The sequence below is a fragment of the Lepidochelys kempii genome, chromosome 1 (genome assembly GCF_965140285.1).
Source record: "Lepidochelys kempii isolate rLepKem1 chromosome 1, rLepKem1.hap1, whole genome shotgun sequence".
NCBI lineage: Eukaryota > Metazoa > Chordata > Testudines > Cheloniidae > Lepidochelys > Lepidochelys kempii.
The window spans coordinates 192,022,245-192,045,459 of NC_136380.1; the positions used below are offsets into that span (position 1 = coordinate 192,022,245).

The following is a 23,215-nucleotide window of genomic DNA, read 5'->3' on the forward strand; positions in this document are numbered from 1 at the left end:
CAAAAGGGTAAGCAAATATCTGAGTATTTATCTGTCCTCTGCCTATTTTACTGGGTATATAATTGGTGTGAATTTTTCCATAACCTCCCATTTTTTGAACCATTCTGCAATGGTTAAGCTATTTTTCTTTTTCCTATGAGAGGCTACCCAGAGCTGAGCAGCTACGAGCAGATGAGAGATTAATTCTTCTTGTCCTTGTGTGAGACCATTTCCACTAGGAAGCCCCAGGAGCATTATCAAAGGATCATTTGGTAATAAATATCCAACAAGTTGTGACAGATAGTTACCAATTGTATCCCACTACTCTCAAGTGACTGGACATGTCCATCATATATGCATAAAAACTCCATTTTCACCACAATTTCGCCAACATTTATTCCAGTTCGTTCAGTCTATTTATATTTTTTAACTTGGCTTGTGTGAAGTAGCACTGAAACAGTATCTTAAATACATTTTCTGCAGACTGAAGTTGCTGGTCCTCTTTTCCAGATCAAACCCCATTCCTTTGGCTTGATTTGTCTATCCACATCATTTTAAAAGCATATATGGACATTTTTCGGTTAGGAAATCTGTCTGCACAGATTGATATAAATTAGTTACAATTTTCTGTTTTCAAATTGACTAGATGCCTTCGCTTCCATTAAAGTTAGCTTACTGTATAAAAGTTTTTTCTGGAAAGCTGATTAACTGTGTCTGACTTGAAAGTACTGGTACCAGGGAAGAGCAGGCCAGTTAAAGTTATCCTTAATCTCTAAATAAGATAGAAAAATTTACTGAATAGCTGGCCAACCATGTTTATTCCAAGACTCACCCAATCTTTGAAGCTCCCTGGTTTGCAATTTGAGTTAAGTTCTGGATTATCTGCAATGGGTGTCGATGTGGAAAAAGAACTGATCTTACCTCTAGTTCTATGCAAAACCCATAGAGAAGCCTTTGCTAAGAGGTTTGTGTAAATTTCTGGCAGATTTGATTTTTTATTAATCCATAATCGCCCAGCAATGTTTACACTGCCACAATTTTCTTGTTCAATACAGACCCAGTGTTTGGCTGGGCTAGAGCACCCCCAATCCACTACTGCTTTCAGCTGGCTGGCTTGATAGTACCATAGAATATTTTGAACAGCCACGCCACCCTGTTTAATGGGACCATACAAAGTATCTGCTCTCATTCTTGGTCCTTTCTGATTCCATATAAATTCTAACAACATCCTCTGCATTCCTGCTAGGGCTTTGTCTAGGATTATTATAGAAAGATTTTGAAATAAAGATATCCTTGGCAGAATATTCATTCTCACTGTTGCTATTCTTCACAACCAAGGAACTGCATACTTTTTCAGCAAATGAACAGAGATCTGGAGTGCTGGCATAGTGTTTGACATTTAAATCATCGAGCTCTTCTAGGTTGTTCTGAAACTTGAATTTCCAGGTCTCTTACAGAATATGTTGCCCATTTGTAACCAAATGTTTTCTGGAAGAGGAGCTTTTCAGAGTCTGGCAGATTTATAGCTTTATTTTCTTGAAATCCAGACAGTTTCCCAAAGTCCCAAATTTCTTTCTAAACTAATTTTAGGGAAATATTTGGTTTAGATAAAAATATTACATCACTTGCATATACTGCTATTTTCTGATGTGTTCCTGCAACTTTGATTCCTGTGATGGATCCATTGTCTGTTATTCTCTGTACAAAAGGCTCCACAGCTAGTGCAAAAAGTGAAGGAGACAATGGACATCCCTGCCTAGTCCCTCTGTAATTCAAGAAGAGGAGATTTAATCCCATTAACTCACAAACTTTGTTGCCAAGTTTTGAAGAAAGTCAAACCACTGAATTGGGGAAGTCACAAGGTAAACTCCTGGAACCAGTCTATTGAAGTACTAAACTTCTGACAGAAGTAAAAAAAGGTTATCAACCTTTCGTAACTGTTGTTCAAGATGTGTTGCTCATGTGTACACACATCAAGCATTGAATGGACGCCATGTGCACAGTTGCCGGATATATTTCTCTTAGTGGTATCCGTAGGGCCGGCCCTCACACTTATGTGCTGGTATAATGGGCACCACCAGCCCCGTGCCCTCTCAGTTCCTTCTTGCCGATAACTCCGAGAGAGGAGGAGTAGGAGTGTGGGTCGTGGAATGGACATGATCAACACATCTCGAAGAATAGTTATGAAAGTTTGGTAAAAGTTTTTCTTCAAGCGCTTGCTCATGCCCATTCCACATTAGGTGACTCACAAGCAGTACCACTGGACGTGAACTCAGTTCACGGACGTGCTGACTGCAACACTGCCCTTTCGAAACTAGCACCGTCCTGGGCCTGCTGAGTGATGGCATAGTGGGACATGAAGGTATGAACTGACAACTATGTTGCGGCCCTGCAAATGTCCTGGATTGGTACTTACATGAGGAATGCTGCTGACGAAGCCTGAGATCTCATAGAATGAGCTGTCAGGATGGCCGGAGGCGGAACCTTCGCCTGCTCCTAGCTAGCCTGGATGCAGGTGGTTATTACAGGATGAGATTCTCTGGGATGACACTGGCAGACTTTTCATCCTGTCTGTCACTGCTACAAAGAGAGTTATATTGACTTGTGGAAGGGTTAGTCCTTTCAGTGTAGAAGGGGAGGGTCCGTCAAATGCTATGGTATGCAGCCAGCATTCCATATTGGTTCCATGAGCCTTCGGAAAAGACATGGAGAAAAATGTCCTGGCTGTTATGAAACTACGATACCACCTTTGGTAGGAAGGCTGGGAGGGGAAGTAGCTGAACTTTCTCAGACACGGTATAAGGGGGCTCTGAGGTCAAGGCTCTGAACTTGGAGACCCTCCTGGCCAAGGTAATTGCCACAAGGAAGACAACCTTCCACAAGAGGAACAGTAGAGAACAAGATGCCAACAGCTCAAAGGGGGACCCCGATGAGCCTTGACAGCACCAGGTTTAAGTCCCATGGTGGAATCAGCTCGCAAACCTGCGGGTAGAGCCTCTCTACACCTTTCAGGAACCACACCATCATCTCGTGGGAGAAGAGTGATCTACTGTGGACCACAGGATGGAAGGCTGAGATGGCAGCCAAATGAACCCTGATCAACGATAGAACCAGACCTTGATGCTTCAGGTGACAGCCCAGAATGGACTGTAGGGACAACCGGCACAGAGAGAATTTCCATTATAAGGCCCAACAAGTGAAATGCTTCCATTTTGCCAAGTAAGTCACATGGGAAGAGTTTCCTGCTGCTTAACAAGATCTGCTGGGCCTGCTCCAAGCAGACTTGCTCTTCTGGGTTCAGCCACACAGCAGCCATGCCATGTAGGGAGGAGAGGTTCAGATGGGGTAACCAGCCTTGGTTCTGCAAGATCAAGTCCGGGGGTGGTGGGAGCCCCAGTGAAGCCGCTACCGAGAGGTCCAGAAGCATGCCGAATCAATGTTGACGAGGCAATGCCAGGGCTATTAAGGTAACCTTTACTTTGTCAGTCTTGATCTTTAAGAGAACCTCGTGAACCAGGAGTATTGGCGGAAAAGCGCACAGCAGTCCCCCCACAGCCCAGGACAGCAAGAAGGTGTTGGAGAAGGAGCCCTTGCTGAGCAGAACTGATATTTTCTGTTCTGTCTGGTGGCGAACAGGTCCAACTGGGGGGGTCAGTCACTTCTGGAAGGAACCACTCGTGATGAGAGGACGACAACCTGCTGAGGTAATCCACTAGCACATTCTGATCTCCTGGGAGATGTGCTGCCTTGAAGTGGACTGCATGATCCACATAAAAGTCCCACAACCAGAGGGCCTCCTAACACAGGGTTGAAAAGCCATCTCGCCCTTGTTTTTTCATGTAAAACATGGCCATCCTGTTGTCCATTAAGATCTGCCCTTCTCCACCTGACAGATGGGGAAAGAATACCTAGTGGGCTAAGTGTATGGAAGTGAGTTTCCTGACATTTATATGCAAGGACAGTTCTTCCTGGGAGGAGAGGCCCTGGGTTCCGAGACTGCTGAGATGGGCTCCCTTGTCCAAGGTCTGAAGCATCTGAAACTAAGGTCACTGAAGGATACAGGGCAGCAAAGGGCACGCTGTTCGTCACTGACCATGGGTCCACCCACCAAGTCCAAAACACTAAGATGGCCGATGGAATTGAGAGAATCATGTCCAAATGGTGCCTGCCTGGAAAACAGACTGAGGCCAGCCACATCTATAGGTGTCTGAGATGCAGCCACACATACTGCACTATGTAAGTACACGCTACCATGTGACCTAGCAACCTGAGCCACACCCCAGTGGTTGTGAGTGGGTGCACCCTGATGAGGGGATTAGGTTTGACACAGTTTGGAACTAGGCCTCTGGTAGGTTGGCTCTGTTGAGTCTAGCATTGCCCCTATAAATTACCTGAACAGGGACTAGCATTGACTGTTTCTCATTTATTAACAGGCCCAACTCTTGACAGGTAGTCCATACTAAGTTGACGTTGCACTGGATTTAAGCTTGCGAATGGCCCTTGATCAGCCAATCGTCGAGGTACGGAAAGATTTGGATGCCTTGATGTCTCAGGTAAGCTGTAATTCCTTGGCCTGAAGCCCCTCAAGATCTTGCACTTGTCTTTGATGTTAGCTTCCCTGAGGCACTTCGGACAAGCTGAATGCATGTCGCTCACAGGCATGGCTTTACTGCAGGTGGAGCACGGCTTGAAACGTGGAGTCTTTGCCAGTCTTTGGGACAAAGTCCCTTAAGACCGGGACAACTATCTATACTTTAACACTTACTGTTTTAACTAAGATAACTAGAGAGAACTATACATAACAGAAACTACGTCAGGTCAGAAAATCATACGAGAGCAAGAAGCTGTTTCTGCAACAGTCATGGATGGTAAGAAGGAACAGAGGGGGGCCGGTGGCACCCCTTATAACAGCGCATAAGTGCGGGGTTCCCAGGGGCGCTAGGGCCCGACCTGAGACCATTAAGGGGAAAATCTCCAGCAACTGCACACATGGCATGTGCACACCTAATCAACATGAGCAAGCACTCGAAAAAGAATCTCATTTCTTCATTTCAGTTTATTCAACTAGTTCAGTTTGACAACTAGTTCATTCAAAATTAAGAAACCAACTGGGAGTTGAAGAAAATGCAGGAAAGCTTGTTTTCCTCTTCCAATCCTTATGAATAAAAAACTAGGTGTTGGTGAGATCTATGGGCTCTAAAATCTTGAAGGACATGATGACCAGAAACAACCAGTTCATTAACTAGAGATAATACTGCCTTTGATTAGTCAAGTCAGTTTTAAATGCAAATCATGTTAGTTCAACTTTTTGAAACTTTTAATGAATCTAATACCTTTATTTAAGAAGAATGTTGCAGTGCTGTTTGTGCATTTTTAAACTGAATTTGAATTCTAACTAGAGCTTAATATAAAATCACAAGAAAAAAGTTAATCTAAAATGCATGGTTTGCCATTTTGTAACAAGAAAAACGCAAAAATTAAGAATCTGAATAAAGGTAACGTAAACTATTTAAATTGTTAACTAAATGTGTAAAGATAAAGTATCCTCCTGGTTAACAAAAAGAAGCACCACATTTAGTGTAAAGGCTATATTTAGTTGCAAACATGTTTTAAGTTACCAAATAATGAAAATAACGAAGTACAAACACAAAACTTGGTTAAAATTGATTATTTAAATCAAAGTTTCCTGCTTCCTGATGTAACCTCATGATTTAAATCAAACCACCCTGACCAAAAGTACCCACTGCGGGAGCAGTTTGGTAATGTTTAGAAAGATAAATATAGCCTAAATGTATTATTTTTGTAGTACTGAATTGCTCACACTAAGGATTCAAAAATCCTCCTATGCTCACTGAAAGCTCTTTCCAGAAGATTTGGGCTTTAGAGGCAGCCAAATTTAAGTAGCAACACTTTTTTTTTTTCTTTTTTAAAAACAAGGAGATATTTGCCTGAAAGGAAAAGTATAAGGATATGCTACCACCTCAGAGATAGATGTGTGAGAGAAAGCCAGTAGAAAATATGAGCTAAAATACTTAGCAACCGGAAGGAAGGGAGATCCAGCCTGAAGTCATCTTAGGTAAAATGATCATCTGAAGGCTACAGCTAATTTTATTGTGGGAGAGACAAAGAACCAGGTAGCAGGAAAGTATGCCGGGGAAAAGCTTCCACATAATGACTAGCCAGGCAAATCAGAAAATAGATAGCTCTTAGGGAAAGGACTGCATTTATTTTATTTATTTATTTTGAAGGCCAAGAATTTGGATCAAGCCACCTGAAGTGTCCAAAACTGAAGTGAACGTGCTATGTATTTGAGCACTCTCAGAACATCCTGTTGATATTATAAAAAGCCCAGATCCTTTTGGACTTCTATCCCTTCCATTGCTTCTATTACTTCCCTTACCTTCAGATCAGTACAACCAGAAATCCTGGTGGAATTTGCAGCGTGATACAAAACTCTCAAACATTTCCATCCCACCCATCATTATTCCACTTTCAGACAAATGTACCTATAATGAAAGGTACACTACTGACACCTCTGAAGACCCAAGTCCTTTTGTCCACAGACGAGGTACAGCAGTCAAAGCTTCCCCACATTATCTTCTTACTAAATTCCCTCCACTTTGTTCTGGAACAACCATCTATGCTTGAGGGAGACAACTCAGTTTCCATGGCCTTTCAGTCTTTACCCTCTTAATTAATGCTACCATAAAAGGTGAGAATTATAATGTACACACTTGTCCATTGAGTGAACCAGTTTGTCTCAAGAAACTATGGTGACAAGTAAAAATTGGAAAAGTAGTGAAAGATGGTGACATCCTTTAGTCAATATCAAATTGAGCCACTTTTGAACTAGTAAGGAAGAGGGAAAAAGGTGCCATAGACCACTGCTAGTAGACCACATTCCCTAGGTTAGCAAAGACATTTATTTAAAATAATTTGTTTAATATAGTTCATAAGGTTAGTGGTACAAATCCTTCACTAATCACCTCAAACCTCAAAATCAGTTTTATTTTCTTGTATAAAGCTATGCATACGTCAATTACCTTGATGTCTTGTCTTGATAGAAATTTAATGAAGAGCTTGCCCCTCCTCCCAAACTATTGTGTTGACAGGTAAATACCTGGCTTCAACAATATTATATGTGATTACTTCAACTAAAAACAACAGCCTCAGGGTCTCTCGCATCAACATACAGAGTAACTGGCTCATTATTCCCCACAGGGTGAGCTAACAGTGAACAAGTTTTTCAAATTAGTACCTATTATATAGGACACCAAGTATAACATGTATAGTAAATTATATCAAAAGTACAACTTGAGTACCATTGACACCACACTTTCCCTGTCAGTATTGCCCCAATATGCAAAAATATTTTATAAAATAATACTTAAACATGCATGTTCTAAACTCTTTTTAAAATGTGTGTGTGTGTTAAATCAAGTACCTAACTCCTGAGATACAGGCTTTGCTTTAAGAACTGCTTGTAATACTGGATCTTCCCATGGCCCTCCATCTCTGATAATTCGAGTCACTAATTCCAGGTTCACATTTCCGTATCTGCATAGGAGGTTCTGGCATTCCTAGGAGTAAAAAAGTGCATTAGATTTAAAACTGTCAAGAGGTCTGACAGACCTGGTTTAGTCATTTAATGGCTGAAAGAAGTCCAACTTCATGAGAAGGGTTTGAAAGTTACCATACAAGTTAAATACGTTTTATAAAATATTGTAAACAAGTTTTAAGAAATATTTATTTTGAGTTAAAACTATGATATCGTATACATGTTGACTGAAGCTGTATACATGTTGACTGAAGCTATATATTAAAATAGTACCCATCTAGCTTTTCTGTAATCTACAGGTTATACACAAACCCTGGTAAACATCCTAACAATGCCGTCAACTAAGTCTGACAAGTTTGTGCCATTTCCCAAACGTTTGGGAAGCTGTCTTCTAGACTCCAATTAAGAGATATTTAAGTGGCACACATAGTAGGGCAGCTCTTCAGCTTGCATAAATCAGCACTGATTTACAACAGGTGAGGTTTGGTTCAGTCATGCAGTCTATAATCTGGTAAGTTTATTCACTTCTGCCATTAAAATTAACAGTACAAAAAAGAAGTTATCCTGGAACAAACTGGTGATTCTGGAATGTCCTAAAGCAGATAGGGTTTTAAAACCCTATAACTCTTATATCAAGCCAAGTTTACCTACTTCCAAATGTTTACTTATAGTATCTGATAGCAGCAGCCACAATTTTTATGCTGCCCGAGTTATTCTTTCCTTGTGATTTACTGGTATAAAGTAGCCTTTGCCACCAGCATCAATTAATAACTTAATACCACAACCTGGTATCAGTCATCTGCGAAAAGAAACAAGGTACTAAAAGGAAAGTAAGATGGTATCTGAATTTCTTTTCAGATCATTCTATTCAATAGGATTTATCTATCATGCCATTTTATTGCATACTGAAGTGTCTTTGGGACAATCCATATATTTCATGGAAGCTAGAAAACAGCTTCCAGGCATTTACAATTCACTGCTTTAACATTCATTGCTGCTTTAGGTTATTTTAGCTACTACGTTCTTCAATTCATTCCTAAGTTTGTCTACTATGTTTGGGTGAGTTGTGTTTGATGGTCAAGGAACTGAAAATGATTTTCATCAAGACAATTTGCATGTAGGTGTTTGGTTGAAAAACAAATCTTACAAGTTTCCTCATAAAAAGACCATTTTGACCATTAACGCACTATTGATTTAAAAGAAAATCAAACTAGTGTGTGTCAAAATGCAAAATGACAACTGATAGGCAAATGGTTTAAGTAAATCAAATAAAAAAGGGACAAACCCAAAAAGCTAAAATAAAAACAATTTAAGGGTAAAGAAAAAAAGGCCCATATTTTATCAGTTTCCTCATACATCCCCTCTCTATTTTATAAATTCTTTACGGCAAGGATTAGTCTCAACTTGAATCTGACATAGCAACCATACCTTTAGGTGCCCTAAATTTTAACAAAAAACAGTCCCACAAAACTTAAGCAAAATAGACTACACCATGACATGCTGCATTCTTTAAGTGTCTAAACCGGCCCCACCCAATTCTGCAGCATGTGCCTAGGTAACTCATGTCAGCTGGTTAATGAGAACATTACTGTTCAATTATAAAGCAGTTACTAGATGTTCGCATCCTATAATACTAAACACATAAGGCACATAAGTGTGAACACAGCCTAGTCCTAAGCAATAAAAGAAGACAGTTTTGCTTTTCCAGTCCACTGTCTAAAATTGTGGATGAGGAAACTGTAGATTTAAATCATAACCTGGAACACCTGATTACTTGAATTACACTAAACTCTGGTCAGATACTTAAAGGAAAGCTGTCAGAAATTAGTCTGGTGATGGTATTTGTATTTAATTTTTTTTTCTGTCTCTTCAAGAAATTCACAAAATAGAACCTTGTTAATAATCAGTCATCATTACAAAACAAGGATTGTGCTCTAATTTATTTAGGCTTTTGATATGAACAGTAGTACCAATGGCAAGCGAACTAAAAGATTTTTCCTCTGATAAAATTAGAGAGGGGAAGTGTAAATAAAATGACTCACTATCTTTCTTCACTCTACTGAAGTGTTCTACCAATGCTTGCATCCTCCAACACTCATGAAAGCATGACTTTCTACAAACAGGTTGATCTTCAAAAAACAAAAATTGTGTTTTACAAACATAGAAGCAAGCAGCAACTGTTATTACCTGGATTGAACCTAGAATATCTTTTAAAGGATCTTCATAGAATTCATCTTTTCCAAAGAACAGCAGCAATTCAAAAAAACTCCTACAAACACAAGTAATGACAAGTCAAAAACTAAAGCAAATCATTTCAGCTGTCTTCAGAGCTAGGGATCCTGAAATTATTTGGTACCTAGGCAAACTACAAAAACTCTACAAACAGTATTACAAACAGTATTACATATCACAGCAGTTAAAATATAGAGTGTAGTGTTTTCCAAAGCACTTACCATTTGTTTGACTCTGACCCAATTTATACCAATAGTAAGAGGTAGGCAAAAAATGTTCAACACTGAAAATCCCACCCATAATGTATGAAAGCTATCCTCAGTTCTGCACCACTTAACTCAATACTTTTGGCTGTAAATGAGAAACCTCAGGTCTGGCCCACCCCTAAAAACTCAAACTACTGTGTAACTCATATGATTGAAACCAAATTAGAGATTTTTACTTCTAGTGTTAACTCAAACAGCTGCTGAAAGCAAGAAAATAGATTGAAGAGTTGATACTTCCTCAACTTTTGGATCTGAAAATTCCCCATATGATTATGATCTCAGGCCACTCTTTTTGCTAGAGAACAAAGGACTGGACCTATCTGATATTTCTAAACACAAACAGAAAAAACCCTTTGGGGACAGAAAATGCTTTTGATTTCCTTTATATATCAAGATAATGCTATAAATTAAAGCAGAACTGTGTACAACACATTTAACTTGGTTTCTGCTCACTCTAGGCATTTGACGTGGAGATGGAAATTGAATAGAATGAGGTGAAATTGTCTCCCTTCCAAATACATAGTGTGCCACTGTAACAAAAAGATGGCAATACAATTGCATAATTTATATTTGAAACTCAAAGCCACAACACTCAGGAAAAGATTCACAAATTTCTTCTTTTCAGATTTTTGAATCTCATTAACAGCAGCTGCTAGATGGGATTAATTTTAATTGCACTGCACAAAGATTTAGCCCTGAGTTATCACTAGTCACAGCTAAGACTCCATGAAATCCTCTGAAGCTGTATTTCTACAAGCCTGAGTATTCGAGTGTAAGAAAAATTAGCAATTTGAATTTTCACAAATGCTAGAATATACTTCCATGATGTATAATTCAAGTCCTTGTGAAACATACAACTCGTCAGTTCGCCTGATAACTTTGCACAGGACTTTGGGTGATAGAGACTTAACCCTTAACATGTTCCTTTCTATTAAATGTCAAAGTCACAAGTAATTTACTTTCTCACCCACAAGTTTTCCATTCCTTATTTTATCTTGTCACTACATACTTATTAATTGTCAAGGTCATGTGTGACTGAAACTGTTGTACCAGAAAAATGACTAAACAGTTGATAATTTGTTTTGTATTGTCTATGGAAAACTTTTTAAGGTGTTTTCAAGAATAATGTTTTGTTTTTACAACCCAATGAGACAATTTAGCTTCTGTGTGACAAAATTCAAACTGGCATACAAATGAATACAAAACTGGTAGGTCTTAATTCCGACCTATTTTCACTGCTCCTCCCCTATATTTGTATAGTTTCTATGTCTTTCCCTTCACTCAATCCCTTTCTCACAAAAAAAAAAAAAAAAAAATGATTTAAAATTTCTTTTTGTAAGGAAAACTGCAGAGTAATAAGATACTGTGCTCTACTCACAGCTCAATCCTTGACAAATCCTGCAGTAAGTCAGTCTCTAGCTAGAAGTAACTCACTTGCCACTATGTGAGCAGAGAAGGAGAGCAGTGAAGTATCCCGTGGCAAAACTCCCACCTCTGCAAGATGCAGACTAACTTCCCTCCTGACACAGAACTGCTGGAGTACAGCTAAGCACTGCTCTGCCACTCTACTCTACTCTATTTTAGCTGACCACGCAACTTGAGCGGATTTCTGTAGGGGTCCACTACATCTAGTTCTAAAGAAGAGTCACTAAAATTTTTTTTTCAGTACCTTAACTATAAAAATAAATGTACAGAAATTAACCAACTTAACTGCTAATAAAACTCTGCTATTTGATAAGGCAACAGGACTAAAAATCACCCTCAGTGTTAGAAATCTTGAAAAAACTCTAGTAGAATGGTTCAAAGATATATCAGAGGTTGTCATGAAAAATTAATGCACCAATGAAGTACCCAGCAAAATAGACAGAGGACAAACATATTTGGTTTACCATTTATTCAGTGCTCCGACAAAGTACATTCATCAGCCAAAAAAAAAAGCATAATTCTATTTTTTTTGGGGGGGGGGGGGAGAATATTAACAGTTAATAGACATGCCTGGTCTGTTAAATGTGTAATCATTAGAAACACATTATGGGCATTGTAATGATACTCACTAGAACATGTTACACAGAGATCCGATGACTATATTACTGTACAGTGTCTCTCAAAACAAATCTTACTATTGTAATAACTATTTTCTTTCTGATATTTATAAAGCAAGGATTTGTAAACCTGTTAAAACTTCCTAAACAAACAGTAAAAGAAAAAAATAATGGCTTCCAAAATCAGGTTACTAGTATGAGTAACTGTAGCAAAAGGGCTGATTTTAAGGTTTCGTTTGAAGAAAGTTAAATTTCTAGCCTTTGGGGTTCCAAAAGTAACTTTGCCAATACAGCACACCATTGCTGTAACAAACCCACTGGGATCCATGCCATTTGTTTGTTATAGCCAGGGGTTCGTTATAGTGAAAGAGCCCCACCGCCTTGAGGGATGATACAGCTGATAGCTCCTCCAGCGCTGCTGCAGCCATGGGGCTGGAGGTGGGATCCAGGGACCAGGTTTATTATAGCTGAAGGTTCATTATTAGGAACATTGTTATCAGAGTGTGAAAAATCCGCACCCCTGAGTGATGTAATTATACTAACCTAACTCCCCCATGTAGACAGTGCTACGTCAACAAGAGGGTTTGTCCCATTGACATAGCTACTGATTCTCGGGAAGGCAGGATCACTACGCCAACGGGAGAAGCCCTCCCATCGACGTAGGAGCAGCTTCACTTAAGTGCTACAGTGGTGCAGCTGTGCCAATGCAGCGTTTTAAGTGTAAACCTGTTCTAAGATTCTGATCAGTTTCACTCTGCTGTTCAGAATTCTTTGGGAGTCAGAGGAATTCCCATGAATCATGCCCATATTACATGCAGCTCCTGATTGGGAAAGTTATGAGGAGTACTAGAGCAAGACAGCTGAATTATTTATTCAGAGGATGCAAATTCAGAGTAGTATGGGAAAGGGAATAAAGTAATGAAGGCACTAAGTGTTTCAGCCACAAAGCTCTGGAGCATGGCCAGAGTAGCAAAGGTCCTTTCTCTCACACCCAAATAGTTTTATGTACCCAAGACCAGACAAAGCTCCTTTTTCATTAGAGAAGCTAGTGAGAATGGAGCTTGAAGTTTATCAGACTGATGCCAATCATGGGCGGTCGTGAAATATTAAGGCCCAAACAGGGCTTCTGTGCAAGTCCCAGCATCCTCTGCCTTTGCAGCTGCTGAAGGTAAAAGGGGACTGATCTTAGAACGTACGGGTGGAGACAACTTATCCCTGTCTTGAACACTTTCTCTGCCTGGAACATTTATTCCTTCAACTGTAGGTGTCAGATAAACTTTAAGTAGTGAAAGACCGTTTCAGAAAATTATTATAAAACAGCTTAGAAGTTTTGGTCAACTTAACAGTTCATAAGTTACCTAGAAAATAACCAATTAGAATTCACTTTCTATATTCACTACTTTTGAAATTCATTTTCCAAATATCTCCTAAAGTAAAAGGAAATTGTTTCACTCTAGCTTCAACCCTAAACCGATTGAAAGGAATTAAAGGTATGTACAAATGCCAAGAAAATTGAAGGTGAACAGAATATCTATGTTACAGGCGGCACAGCTGCACTGCTGTAGCATGCCGTCTTTCCATCAACGTAGGTAATCTACCTCACCAAGTGGCAACAGCTAGGTTGATTAAATAATGTTTCAGTCTACTTAAGTCATTTCTACGCTCGAGGTTAGGTCAGCTTAGCTACAGTGCTCGTGGTATAAATTTTCCACACCCTTGAGTGACACAGCTAGGTTGATCTACATTTTAAACATAGACCGGGCCAACAAACATTTCTGTAAAAGTCATGTTCTTTATAAAGAGAAGTATGGTTGAGCTCTTTGTATACTAAGTTGCACCTAATTCTTCTCTATCCAATGATGAATCAAAAAGTTACTTTGAATTTGTCAAAAAAAGATATTTAAAGATATTCTACATTAGAGTCTCTGTTTTTAAAACGGCATGGCCAATTTTTGTACCTTCCTTCATACTAAAAGATGTAGTGGTTCTTTTGCACAAGGGCCCTTTAATCTCAATCCTAAAGGAAAAATCAGATCAATTTTGCTAATTGAAACAACAAATACCTCCTGCTAACCACCAATTCTCACTGCCATTCTGAAGTAAGATCAGTAAGTTTAAGTCACATGTCATGTGACTGTTTGGAAAACTACCAGCCTCGGGAACTTTCACACTGCTTGGGGAAAGACTACACTAACGCGAGCTAATTATCTGTTTTTATTTGGTTTCTGACTGAATTTGGGATCACCTGCAAATACCTTCATTCTAGTTTTTATTAAAAGTGAATTGCAGATATAAATTTTCACATTTCTTCAACATGCGCTGCAAGCTTAAATCAGCAGGCTCAGACGGCCATTCAAAACAAGACTGAAAACTTCCTTCCCCATCGATCTTTTTTACATACATATCAAAATTACAGTAGTTAATTTCATCTCTCCTGATGCTCCAAAATGTGATCTGACACACCACATCTTTTTTAAATAGATATCTACATTCGTGTTGTTTACTGCAATTTGCCACACCATCTTTTCAGACAACATCGGTGCTACAAGTCAGTGCTTGTATACGTTTGTTTACCAACGACCCCAGTACACAGCTCCTGTATTAAAGTGAATATAGATGTAGCCTCATTTATTGTGAATTGTTTGCTTAGTAAGTGCACAGAGAACAGCAGCCTCTGCTCTCAGTAGTTTACCATCTGGTTACCAAGGAAACCCTGCTCAAGTGTAGAGAAAGCCCATATGGGGTCAGGCAGATTCCTGTTTTTATTTCTTTCCCTCCCTCCCTTTCTCTCCCCCTCTCTCCTTTCAGAGCTAGGACTTTGTATTGTGTGTGGTGTATTTTCTGAAAGACTGAGACTTCAACACCCTTAGGGCTAGCGTACTTCAGCAATGTTTCCTTGGTAACTGTTATGCCCCAGAATCATTTTGTGACATCACAGCAAAACTAAGCCAACCAAAGCAGGGTTTTTTTTGGTTTTTTTTTTTTTTGTTTGGGGGGGGGGGAGGGAGAACGGGGGAATACTTTGTTTTGTGCTCAATGCTCCTAAAATTCGTAAGCTGGGGGTAAGCAAGCAATTAAGGACAATCCATTCCCAAACTCACGTGCACAGGTTTAACATAAGGGGTGATAGCAGATTGAGAAACTCATTCCACCCCCTTCTTGGCAATTAGCCCCAATTTCTGATCAGTACCTAATCTAGAGTAGGACAGACACTAAATTTGGTGTCACTGTTATTTATTATTTGTGTTGTAGTAGTACCCACAGGCCCCACTCAGGATCGAAATGACATTCTGCTATGTGCTATACAGACATGTATGAAGGTATTGTCCCTACTCTGAAACACTACATTTTTCTTAGAATGTATTTTGTTTTTACAAGATTCACAGTAGCTAATAAGCATCAACTATGAGCCAGGTATTAAACAACTTGAATCATGCTTCAGAAAATAACTGATCTTTCTCTAAAAGGCAATACTATGACTATATTCATTCTACTCTATAGGGGCAAGTAGTTTATCCTCAGGTACATGACCACCATACCTTGATAAATTTATTTTTTCTGGTTTCGCTCAACAGTTATTCATTTTTAAGAGTTATATTTCCACATAAATCTACTCTATTCTTCAGTTTCACTTTTCTAAGTATATCATGAGTGCACAAAATAAAAGCGTCATGTCTCCTGGGATCAGTGATGATAGTTCAAAGTAAAAAAGGTGGGTCTGCCAGCTCACACTGAAGATGCAAGCAGGAGATGTGAAGACCAATAAAGTGTTCCCCGACAGATATTTTTCTAACCCTCAGTTCATGGAGCTAACACAAAAACCCACATTGAGATGACTAATTCTGACCAAGTAAAACTAGTAACAAAAACAAACTAAGAACAGTTAAAACCAGAGATCAGCAAGACAGAGCTGTTCCATCTGCTGGACAAAATAATTAACTCATTTACTCAGCCAGAACTAGCTCTTATTTGTGAAAGCAACTCTCAGTATGCTTTCAAATTTCCTCTGTCCACCTACTGATGACAGGAGCCAATATCTATAGGATACAAGAATTGTTTGTTTTTATTTTGACATTTTCAAGTTTTTGGCATCTACTTTACTGAGTCAGAAAATAAATGTTATGGTGAGAAGGATTTTGTTAGGGCAAATTAATAGGATAACAAAATCATCAGTTCAAGATGTGTATATTAACCCTAAGCAAATCTTTTCCTCAAAAGAAAAATGTTTTCTTAACTATCTTATGTAACAAACTCTTCTCCAAAAAGTGTTTTGTTGAAGAATCAGATTTAGAGTCACAATTTAAACAGTTTTTTTCCTGTTACATAAACATTAGGCCATTACAATAATTTTTAGTTTATTTACTTTTTGCATTTCACTGCTTGGACAACAGAAATGTACCAGTCAATTTCACTTTTGTTCATAGCCATTTATTGCCACAATGCCACAAGGGTTGGTTTGCAAATATTTCAGAACATAACATTTAAAATGTCAGTGGAAATATAAAATGATCACAGGCACACTTCTATTGTTAATTAGGTGGTTTTGTTAAAAGAAACCCCACACACTTTCACAAGTTTGACCTGAGCATGTTCTTTGAGTAAATGTGATACAAAAAGAACAGGCTAAAGTCATCCCTTTCAGAGCTTCCTTTATTTAATTCACCAGGGATAAGTTTGGTCTCGTGTATTTAAATAGTAGAAAGTAAGACTGCCTTTACAAAACAGGACCTCTTATGACATGCTGCTTTCATTACAAAAGTAGAACACTAACAGTTAGCCTATAAATGGAGTTAATAGGAAAAAGGATGTACTTACAAAGCAAGGCTACTCAAAACATATTGTACGTGCTCACATTCAGCTGGGAATGATACACAGGCAGACGTGAAACAACAAAGAGCTGTCTGAAGCACCTGAAGCTGAGGCAAAGGAACCTGCCATCTTCCAGCATAGTCTTCAACAATCTATAGGGAAAACAGTCACAAACCTGTATTACAACAGAGAATGTTCTCTTATACCAGAAATAGTAAAAAAGGTCTGTAGTTTAAAGGGAAAAAAAGGCTTTTAATTATCAGGTTTAATAGAGGATATCAATATAAAACCACAATTCATTCTTCTACGATGCAACAGTTTTAAAATGTTTCATATACGTAAATTTTTGTGTGTTCTTTCATTTTGATAAAGCAAAAATATAAAGGAAGAAGCCCTGTCCTTCTTACACCACAAAATATGGACCAAAAATCATTTCTGACTGATTCTTTTCAAAAAGCAATAGAGGAAGAATTCTTCTCACATGCTATCAGATTAGCAATTATGTTCTATGCTTAAATACATGCTTTTGTTTTGCAACAGAAGAAAAAGGTATAGTCTACAGCCATATTAAGACCTACCACTTTAAATGTCACTAAGCAGGGGAAAAAACGGCTGTTTTCTGATGGACATTCCTTATTCCTAAAGTCAAGAGCAAGTCTGGACTTTTTCCCTGAAAGGCACAAAAACATGGAGAATTGGAAGTCTCACCGCTTCCAAGGCAAGGGGGCAGAATTTTAACTAACAGGCTTTTCTTCCAAATAGACCGGACATTTCAGTTAACTGTTTATGAAAAAGCCCAAACAGGATAAACTATGTTTGTTGGAAGGGAGTACTTGTGGCACCTTAGAGACTAACCAATTTATTTGAGCATAAGCTTTCGCGAGCTACAGCTCACTTCATCGGACAAGTACGCCTTTTCTTTTTGCGAATACAGACTAACACGGCTCTTACTCTGAAACCTATGCTTGTTGGTTGGTTTCATGGTTAGAAAATCCTTTAAAAAGAAGTTCACATCTTGTGTGCAACATTTTTTCTATGTATGTCACATTTAAACTTATTGACTACTCCAGTTTTGTAGGAGAAAAAGTACAATTAGAGAAAGGAAAACAAATTTAAGAGAGAAGTACTTAGAAATACATACTGCTAGCACAATGTACTTTTCTGCAGAAATGACTCTTTCCTAAATATGAAGTACATACAAGTAAAAATAAAGGGTTTGATAGCTAAATGTATTCATCATTATAAAACACTTCTTAAGTGCCCCTCAATATAAGCATGAACAGGTTAATGTGTTCTCATGGTCAAGTCTTGTCAATAATGCTTTGGCAGAACATACAACAGGTTCACCTTAAAAATACAAAGAATTCAAGTGTATGTACGCACACTATATACCCCTCCCTTGATAAATTAGTTTGAACACACCAGTTTGAAGCCTTGGCCAGTTAAAATATGAGGCCAAAATCATCCTTGGTTTAACTCCTCTGCATTAATAGAGTTATCCTAATTCGTGTCTGCATGCAAGATGTTTACAACTGTTAATTACTGAATCCTAAGTAGTCCTGGCTTTTTATATTTTTACACTATTAACAACATTTGTAAAATGTAGCTCGTTTAAACTAAACCCCAAACAATTAAAATTGAGACTGTAGCCATACTAGGAACACAAAATAAACTCTTGATGAATCTTATATAGCACTAAAGTATTACAATGTTTTAAGTAGGCTTTAGAGAATTCTATTCTTTTTTTTCAATTTTTATCAATGTTAGTTTTCACACTTGTGGGAAATTATGGGGAGGTCAGACAATTATTTAATTAAAGGAGATATTGGGATTTAAAAAGTTAAAGCTTTATAACCATTAAAACACAAACTATCAACATCACATATCAGAATATACAGAGTAAATATCCTTGAATAAAACCCTAGTAAGTTCTTAAGTGGCATTTTTTTTTGCCTATCTGTAAATTTCTGTTATCACTGATGGAAATTTGTGTTTTGTTATTTTGTATGTGTACAATGAAACTGACATTTACTGACATTTAATTGATAAAAATCTAATTCTTCCAAGCCTAAAGTTATCAGAAATGGAACTTTAATGATATACTACTGTATCTAAGACTGTATGCAACACAAATTTACAAATACATCAAAAATATTCCTTAACTGATTAAACTTAGGATAGGTCATCAGCACAATAAAGAATGTGAGATTAAAATGAAGATCATTTAGTTCCCATCCAAGGCCACATCCATGCTACAGTTTTCAACTGTAATCCCCATATCAGGCAGAAGCATGGCCACATTAACCAGTGACCAATAACTCTGTTCCATTTGTGTCCATACAGTACCATTCCTGCTACAACAGTATTCATGCATTTACAACTACCTTTACAACTGTCTAACTATGTTCCTTTCAGGGCATCTGGGAAAAATCAGAGCAATTAAATGAAGAAAAATAGAATGTTCAGAAAACATGTACACTGGGTGGCAGTGCATTCGGATGTCCTACCACTGTTCTCACAGCTCTGTGCGGACCAACCAGACCAGCTACGCAAACATAAATAGGGTATCCATTCTACGATACAAAAAAAAGGCATGACCATTTACAGGAAGCCAACCATGTGCCACCTACATCTCTGACAGGCAAAATATTGTTAGCCGATTACCATTAACAATTCTAAATATGCTGTATGCAAATATAAATATAAATGGTTAGAGCCGAGCCAAAAATGGCAGTGCAGAAAAAAAGGTGATGCTACCTGGTGGCCAAAGTACAGGACTGATTTAAAAAATGCAGATTCAAAATGGGCTCTGACTCAGGCTGCATCTACACTGCCACTTTCAGCACTAAAACTTTAGTCCTTCAGGGGTGTGAAAACAACCCCCCCCCCGAGCGACAAAAAATTTAGCGCTGAAAAGCAGCGGGATAGACAGCTACCACCGTTCGTTCGGGGTGCGTTTTTTTGTTTTATTTTGGTTTTTTAATCGCTGGGAGAGCTCTCCCCCAGCGATAAACTATGTCTACACTGCACACATTACAGTGCTGCAGCGCCGTAAGGTGGGCAGTGTAGACATACCCTCAGACTTCTCAGATACCTTTGGGCAAATCACTTGACTGCTCTGTGCCTCAATTCTCAACTGTAAAAAGGGAATATTACTTTTGTGTGTCACAAGTATGCAAAGAATAAACTCCTTTATTTTTTTTGTGGTGAGCAGATGTTACAGTGAATCGTAACACAAATAGCCAAGTTGAATGGATGAGGTCCAAAGCTGTGATGGGGTTCCTTTTCATTTCAGATTATAACACATTCAGAACAGATCGAGTCTAGAAGAAACTGTGTGCGTTTCCTACTTTACTTAGAATGGACTGGGTGATGGGATATGAACATTTTCACTTCTGCGCCTCTGGATCAAATCAGTAGTTACCAAAATCCATTCAGACTAAGATGTTCACTGGCCTATGGGATATGAGTAGGTGGCATCGGTCCTGGTTGTAGCAGATATCTGTCTGCAACATGAACACCTCAGGCACAATTAGCGCCTTTGGCAGATGGTTGAAGGACTGAATAGTCGTGGAAACTAAACTATGTTTTCAAATTAAGATTTAGTCTCATACAAATCAGGACTGGGATTTAAGGATGGTGTGGAGGGACGTTTTCTGTTTCTACACTATAAGCAAATGAAGATCTTCCATCTCTAGGATATTACACCAGTATGTTTATTTACACTATTCTATTAACTTCCAAAAAATGTCATTCATTTGCAGATAAACCTATCTTAGTATTACACTTGTTTATAGACTTTGACAGAACTGGCAAAGGAACATATGAATTTCACACGCTGGATCAGACCAGTCATTTAGTTCCATATCCTGTCTAAAACAGTAGCCAGTATCAGTTCCTTCAAAGGAAGGTAGAAGAAACCCCATAGCACCACCTTATGGCATAACATGCCCAGGGAAGGTTTTTTCCCTGACCTCCAATAGTTAAAATTTTGATTTATACTATGAAACATGAGACACTGAATAGCTTTCAATACTTGGGTTTTTTATACTCATTAGATTAATCCTAGATATTTTTGTTACCACTATAAATGATGTCTGACCCTTTGTGAATCCTGCTAAGCTTTCGGGCTCAGCAACATCTTGTAGTACTGAGTTCCACATGCTATTGTGTTGTGAAAAAAGTGCTTTTATCCATTTTGAATTGCTACCTTTCCATTTCATTCTAATTCACTTTGTCTCCCCTCTATTTGAAAGAATATGTATGCATAAATAAGCACGAGAGACGTGAAGTACATATGTCTAGTGCAGGGACGGGCAAACTTTTTGGCCTGAGGGCCACATCTGGGAATAGAAATTGTATGGCGGGCCACGAAACTTCACAAAATTGGGGTTGGGGTATGGGAGGGGTTGCAGGTTCCGGCGTGGGGCCACAAATGAGGAGTTCAGGGTGCGGGAGGGGGGGTCCGGGCTGGGGCGCTGGAGTGCGGTGTGGGGGTGGGAGGGGCTGATGGGTTTGGAGGGTGGGAGGGGGATCAGTGCTGGGGCAGGGGCGTGGGGAGAGGCTCAGGGGTGCAGGCTCCAGGCGACGCTTACCTCAAGTGGCTCCCAGAAGCAGCAGCATGTCCCTTCTTACACGGCTCCTTACGCGGAGGCGCAGCCAGGTGGCTCTACACACTGCCTCATCTGCAGGCACTGCCCCTGCACCTCCCATTGGCTGCGGTTCCCGGCCAGTGGGAGCTGCAGGGGCGGCGCTTGGGGAAGGGGCAGCGTGCCGAGTGGACGCCCCCGGCTGCCCCTACGTGTAGGAGCTGGAGGAGGGAGGCCATGTGGCTGCTTCTGGGAGCCGCATGGAATGGCCCGCAACCCCGTTCCCCAGCAGGAGCTTGAGGACTGGTTAAAACGGCCAGTAGGCGATAGTTTGCCCAACCCTGGTCTAGTGAGTCGAGCATGCATTCATCACCTCCTGCCAAAATTCCTGTCCTGCCACCCATCCAAAGAGTAACTGTAAATAACCAGCACTCAAGAACAGCGTAACCATCAAAAGGAGACATGCTTTAAGTACAAAGAGTAATATGCTTAGGTACAATCACTATCACAAAATAAAGGAAAAACAATATCGAAAAGGATGAAACGTGGACAAAAGAGAAATGTAGACAGGAAGACAGAAGTTAGCTAAACAAAACGGAAAGACTAGAATAGCGGTCCTGTGTTCCTTTATTCATTTTTCAATCTACAGTGAGGTCTCCATAAGCCCAAATCTATGAAGTTAGACATTTTCTTCACCCAGCTAACTGGAAACACCAGTACATGGAGGGAAGAAATATACTGAAGTATTTGTTAAGGAAAGAAATTCCAGACAAGATTGAATATTAGTTTTTTGGGGGAAATGATCCATATTTATTTTAAACTTGCTTGTATACTTAAAGTTTGAGCTTAAAGCCCTCTCAACAGCTGTGCCTTCTATATAAAAAAAAAACTGAATTTTTCAAGCTGAATATGCTGAATTAGCATGCCATACATTGCATATCTTGAAACTGTCACACTACTATGACCTTTAAAAATAAATTTGGACATACATTTATAACCCAGACTACAAAATAACTATTAGTTTACAAACACTGGAGAAAAGAAGAAAGCTGTAATTCATAGGGTCTACCAAAATTCCTGGACCAAAGAAGGTATCTGCTACCTAGTGTTTAGTCACTGCTTAAAACAGAAAGATTGGTTCTCCTGACTTCACTATTCTGATCAGTTTCTCAAAAAGAATGACAACTAAATAAAATACCATCAGAGACTGCAGCAGACAAAAAAGCCTGGCTAATCACTTCAAATTCCTGTACTTTGGGAATGGTTCTACTCTAGTACCAGCACTGATCTTAATTACAGTAACTGATGACTAATACACGGCCAGGTCAGCTTTATCCCGGAGTAAGGAATTATGGCCCATTTCCACTACAGGTTATTAAAACTGAACTATTTAAGTTTAACTATAGTTTTAGTTGGAGAAGTTGCTCGTTGCCACTCCTAACATATGCGTACTGTTGTCAGTGCAAAATAGATGCAAATTTTCACCCCGGAGTTCAGTACTTTTTAGCGGTGAGTGAGCACTTAGTAAGACCTTTTAGGACCCTTAAGAAAGAAATGGGTATTATCTATGTACAACCAACTTTCAATTAATGAAAACATTGTGAGGCAGCGCTGCACCTTCCCTTTGCGTGCAGCAGTCTGGTCTGTGCCCACTGTGGATCAGCTTCCTGAAACCACCAGCCTCCGGCAACTTCCAGGCCTTGTTCTCTCTCTGTAGGCACACCACCCCCAAAAACTTAA

The 23,215-nt window shown here is 39.2% G+C and overlaps 1 protein-coding gene across 1 annotated transcript in view; it reads right to left on the minus strand.

Moving 5' to 3' along the window:
- The window catches only part of ZNF654 (zinc finger protein 654), a 59,187-nt gene that overhangs the window by 22,120 nt on the left and 13,852 nt on the right, over window positions 1-23,215 (minus strand). Inside the window, exons 2-4 of the mRNA XM_073305704.2 lie at window positions 16,893-17,038; window positions 9,725-9,806; window positions 7,424-7,559 (exon numbers count right to left, since the gene is read on the minus strand). Coding sequence (XP_073161805.2) covers window positions 7,424-7,559; window positions 9,725-9,806; window positions 16,893-17,038 — 364 coding nt within the window. The remainder of the gene's footprint in view (window positions 1-7,423; window positions 7,560-9,724; window positions 9,807-16,892; window positions 17,039-23,215) is intronic.